Source organism: Saccostrea cucullata, unplaced genomic scaffold, assembly GCF_032062105.1.
Source record: "Saccostrea cucullata isolate Sc308-1 unplaced genomic scaffold, CSIRO_AGI_Scuc_v1 ctg20392, whole genome shotgun sequence".
NCBI classification, from domain to species: Eukaryota; Metazoa; Mollusca; class Bivalvia; order Ostreida; family Ostreidae; genus Saccostrea; species Saccostrea cuccullata.
Window position 1 is genome coordinate 1,819 of NW_026937043.1, and position 5,380 is coordinate 7,198.

General features: G+C 32.6%; 1 protein-coding gene across 1 annotated transcript; it reads right to left on the reverse strand.

Annotated features, from left to right (window-relative positions):
- Positions 1-3,110: 3,110 nt before the first annotated feature.
- On the reverse strand, positions 3,111-4,918 carry LOC134247099 (uncharacterized). Its single transcript, XM_062729435.1, has 3 exons — positions 4,546-4,918; positions 3,620-3,702; positions 3,111-3,269 (listed from the first exon to the last, which is right to left on the reverse strand). The coding sequence occupies exons 1-3, from the start codon at positions 4,643-4,645 to the stop codon at positions 3,111-3,113; spliced, it is 342 nt and encodes a 113-aa protein (XP_062585419.1). The 5' UTR covers positions 4,646-4,918.
- Between the last annotated feature and the right edge of the window lie 462 nt (positions 4,919-5,380).

Sequence of the window (5,380 nt, forward strand, 5' to 3'; positions counted from 1 at the left end):
GCTATCGGGACCTCTCTCTAAATCTATTTGTATATACTAACGAAACAGTGCATGTCTCTTAAAATTATAAAAGGTGGGTCACTATTCAAAATTTAACGCCAAACCCAGGAGTTAATCTTTGCGTTTTTGGAATGTTCTATTGAATAGGTGTGATAGCTTCAATAAAATTTAAAAAAAAAAAGAACGTTCTCATACCCTTTAGATTCTAGGTTTAGGAAGTATATTTAACACATTTTACAATTATATTGTATATATGCACGTAACACTAAAGCGGTAAAACGGTTAATTTTTAATTTTTTTTTCAATTTCCTTTTTATCCCAAAGTGAACTATCCCGATTAGTCAATCGAAAAATGTTGAAAGGTTTCGCCGAAAAAAAGGGTACCCTACGACGGTCAACGAATCAGATATCATTTATGCTCAATAACTTGAATAGGTCTTTGAGACGAGAATGCTAAAATAAACTCCATGAAGCGATTTTTAAAAAAAATCGTTTTCTTATATTTGATTTATTAGTTTAATATGACACAAGTGTGCATAGGTAAAACAGTGGCTAAGATTTAAAGTTACAATATTAATTGATATTCTTTTTTGAGAAAGTATTACTTAAAAGATGATTTAAGATCTTTTTTTCCGTATCACAAAAGATATTCGGTATCGAATTTCATTTGCACATTTAGTTTCTTTTTTTCTACTTTGAAAAGCACCAAAAACCAATTATAGAAGACGTTAGTTTCACACAGAACTGCAACGAAACTACGACGTGACAATCCAAGTATTCCTTTGCCTTTCATTTATTCTTATGTTACTTTCGTTAAAAACCTCGGCTGCCTCCGAAAACCCTATAGAAAAAGTGGCGTTACGGGAAAAGCCGCCTTTTCCCCCCTTCAGATTTTTGAATGTTAATATCAATTTTAAATTATAACATTAAAACAAATTATATAATAAGCATTAATAAATTTTATTAATATACCGAAAAAAAATAAAAAAAATCTAAAAACAAAAAAGTTAAAAAATACGATTTTTTAAAATTTGCATCTCGTAACAACCGGAAGAACTGACGACCACAAAAAAGTGATTCGAAAACCCAAAAAGTCACGAACTATCGTCTCCAATAAGTCTCCAGGTATATTTTTAGCCATTTTCAAAAAAAAGGGGCGACAAAATTGCATCTTAAAATCAGGAAATTGCCCATAACTTGGAACCAGAACAAATTTCCAAATTTTCCCTTTAAAAAAGTATCAAGTTCATCTTATTGCGATAATTCCTAAAATTTTATAGAAAACCGCCGAATTGTTGCTGAGAAATCGCGTGCACAAAATTTTGGGGGAAAAAAAAAAGAATAATAATAATAACTAGAAAAAAAACTCGTTGCGAGCAACAGAGGTCTTGTCCGATTCTGAAAAAAACCCCGGAAAAACGAGCTGAAAAAGGAAAAACTTTCATGGAAACAAAGGGGATTAACCCCCGGGGGCCGCTGAAAATCCAAAGCGCTTACTATTACGCTATTGGGACCACAGCTCTAAATCTACTTTTATATATTTCTGAATAATGAAAGGCGGTTACTATTAATATTTTTGCGCCAAACGCCCTGTAAAACTTTGCGCCTTTTCTTTTTAATGTCCAATTAAATAGGTGTTATAGCTTTAATGGAAATAAAAAAAGAACGTTCTTATAGCTAAAATTTCAAGGTAAAGAAATTGTTTTTAACACATTTATAAATTCTATGCATAGATAGATTAGTAACACTAAATCAGCGAAACTGCTATAAATTTTTTTTTTTTTAAAAATTTTCGTTTATCCCCATACTGAACTATCCCATTAGTTATTAAACTTTCATAAAAAAATTGAAATGTTTCGCCAAAAAAATGTGTTGCCCTAAGACGGCCAAAGGGAAACAGATACCTTTTGTTCAATAACTTAAATCTATTCTTTGAGACAAGAATATTAATATAAACTCAATTCTTCTAAAAAGTGGTTTTACTATGTTTGTCTTTCCTATTATTTAATATGACTAAGTCTGCATGAGCAAAACAAGAGAACGTTTAAAACTTACTATATACATGATATTGTTTCTTAAAACTATTATTTGTAACTATGATTTAAATTGTTTTTTTTTCCCCAAAACAAATGATAGTAGGTATGTATTTCATTTGCACATTTAGTCTTTTCTTTTTTTTTTGAGAACCAGCCAAACCAATTATGAAGACGTTTGAGACGACCATCATTTAAACTTAGTTTGACACGGAATTGCAACGTAACTACATCGTGTAATCCCCCTATTCCTTTACATTTCATTTATCCTTTTTATTTTTTTTTTTAAAAACGCTTGGCTGCCTCTGAAAACCCCTATTGCGAAATGTCGGAGTTGACATAGGCAGCCGCCATATTTGGGCCCCTTCAGATTTTTAAATGTTAATATCTAGAGTTAGGGTTTTTGAATGTTCAAACAAATTAGATAGTTAGCATTATAAGAATGGTTTCTATTAACATTCCAAAAATAAATGAAAAATATTGAAAAACAAAAAAGTTAGAAAATACGGACTTTTTAAATTCGCTTCTGCTAGCGACCGGAAGTACTGACGACACACGAAAAGGTGATTTCACATATCTAAAAGTCATCATCTATTATCTTTAAGAAGTCTCCAGTTAATATCTTGGACCATTTTCGTAAAAAAGGGGGACAAAAATCCATTTTAAAATCAGAAAACTGTCCATAACTTGGAACCGAAGGTGAGTATTCCAAATTTGCCTTCTGATGAACAAAGTTCATATAATGACGCATAATTCCTGAAAGTTTCATAGAAAACCACCGATTAGTTTTCGAGAAATCGCCTGCACAAAATTTTGGGGAAAAAAATAATAATAATAATAATAATAAGAAACAGTAGAATCACTAGAAGGTCTTCCGCTGAAGACGGAAGACCTTAATAATAAGAAACAGTAGAATCACTATAAGGTCTTCCGTGAAGACGGAAGACCTTAATTATGAAATATGGAGAAAAAAAATCTATATATGTGGAGCGATTAGTTTCCACTTTAAATGTAACACTCAATCAAGAGATACATGTACCCGGTAATATAAAGCTGACAAGAAAAATAGTCTACTGACTATGTTAGTTTATTTTCAACAAGCGATTCTTGTCCTGCTCTTTTTTGGAAGGGATGGAAAATCATTCTTCCGTCGAGCTGCAGTAGTTGAATCATCATCAGCATGAATGGTCTTAACTTCATATTCATATACCTTGTACTCTGTACTGATGAATCTATCTGTAATTATAAAATTTAACAAATACAATATTATCTGCAGTCAACGTCAAAATATATTTCCCACTATGTCTATATCATATATATAGAATTTTGGTGAAAAACATGTATATGTAACGGGAAAAGAGAAAATGTATGGATGGACTGGGAATCAAACCTGAGACCCCTGCATCACTAGTCATGTGCTATACGTCAGACTGAGCTACCCTGGACAATATATATCCATGGCCCAAACCATTACATATTACATACATGTATATATAACTTGCAAAAGTTTACACCACATACATGTAAATTGCCAATTTTCTACACTTATTAAATTTGGCATAGCAAAATTTAAATGATGACTTAACCATTATCATTATTATGCTGACATCAAGATCCCCTGGCCTGCTATGGGTTGGTGGTCCTAAACCAGAAAGTACCATCTTGATGGCTGAAAGAAATAGATCAAATAAATATACATGTATACCAGCAAAACCAAACTTTAAAATTTAATTACTCAGCATATTAGTTGATTGGCAAATCACTCTTTAACCAGTAAATCTAACATTAAATTAAAATGCCCACTGCCTGGCCAATATTCTAACTATACAGCAGCAGTAATATAAAGATTTGTCAATTTCATCAGACCAGCAAACAACATGTAAACAGTTTCAATGTTTACCACACTGACACAGTTTTTACCAGTGCAGAAAAACAAAAAAAATCTGTCCAGGGTTCGACACTAAGGGTAGTCCGCTGGCCTGCGACAACTAAATATTGAGTTTGGACTACTAAACAAGCCTTTAAACTTGCCCTGCAGGGCTACTGTATGTAAATTTTACCAAACTGAAACATTCACTCAGAGCAACAAAAATAATTATAATTTACACAAAATTTACCTGATTATTGATAAATTAATTAAATTTTCAAACATGTTTTATCTTCAAAATTATTTTTGTAAGTCAAAATGTAAATACTTTAAAGGTGAATCAAAACACCTTAAATGATTATAAATGTGGAATTTTTTGAATAGAAAAATATCTTAGGTACATGTACAATCTGACAAAAATTAGGCCCCCAGTGATCTTGGAAATAAAAATAAATTATCTGTCCTTCACTGCAAATACATAATCTGACACCCATAAAATTTGCCCCCCATCAAATGAATGACAGTCCCTTTATTACATTCTCTGAATTTACTAAAACTAGGGTGTCAGTTTAATGCTGAATTTAAATAGGCCTATTATTATGAAACAGAAAGTATGTCATGTAAATATCTATAGATATGACTTACCAAGAGCTACTTTTGAGTTGATACCAACAGTGAGCATAAGCCTCTCCATCGTATTCCTTTCGGGGCCGGGATTTCCCGTGGAAAGTGTCGATAAATCCATAAATAGTACAGCACTATCAAACCCATTTACATGTAGGTCTAATGTATTGATACAATAAAGTACCGAGTCACCATCGCTTTCAAAGTTTTTGAAAAGATACAAACGATTGCCTTTATCACTGTGACTGAGAGCATATAAACTGATTTGTCAAGTTCCTCATCTCAACAAATCTTCGTCCGTCTTTCGATTTCATCCATGTCATATCATGATTGAGATTCAAACCAGCTGCGTCGTCTGCTTTGGAATAGGGGGTGCTAGTCGGTCGTTTGCGATACACAGACATTTTATATTTCATAAAAAGGTTTTATTGTTTTCTGTTTCCTAAGATGTTATATTCTCTCATTTGCTTTAATTTACTTGATCTACCTTTACAGCTGTGCGTTCCCGTGTACTTTTCTCGGAGCACGTTGTTTACAACTTGCAGTCCGCCATCTTGAACTAAGCGCATTTCCGGAATAAGCCAACCGAAAAATTCTAAATTTAGAATTCACATGCAATGTCACGTGATCGCTATCCGTAGCTACGTTAAGATAAAACATATTTTTTAGTTGAGGTAGAGAATTTTTTTCCGATTTTTCTTAAGATAAAGTCTTCAGACGCCTGTGCCCTGGGTCGCTGATTTTTTTCTTCTTTCGTCATTGTAGAGGACACTTTCGTATGAAGAGAATAATCTATTACATGTTTTGCAAATCCAAGAATCTAGCGTGCTGCCATAAGTATTTTGTCTAATCTTAG

Coding starts and splice junctions, on each gene's coding strand:
- LOC134247099 (XM_062729435.1), bottom strand. CDS start 4,645: ATGGATTTATCGACACTTTCCACGGGAAATCCCGGCCCCGAAAGGAAT. Junction 3,703..4,545: donor CAACTCAAAAGTAGCTCTTG/GTAAGTCATATC, acceptor TATTTCTTTCAG/CCATCAAGATGGTACTTTCT. Junction 3,270..3,619: donor TCAGCATAATAATGATAATG/GTTAAGTCATCA, acceptor TTATAATTACAG/ATAGATTCATCAGTACAGAG.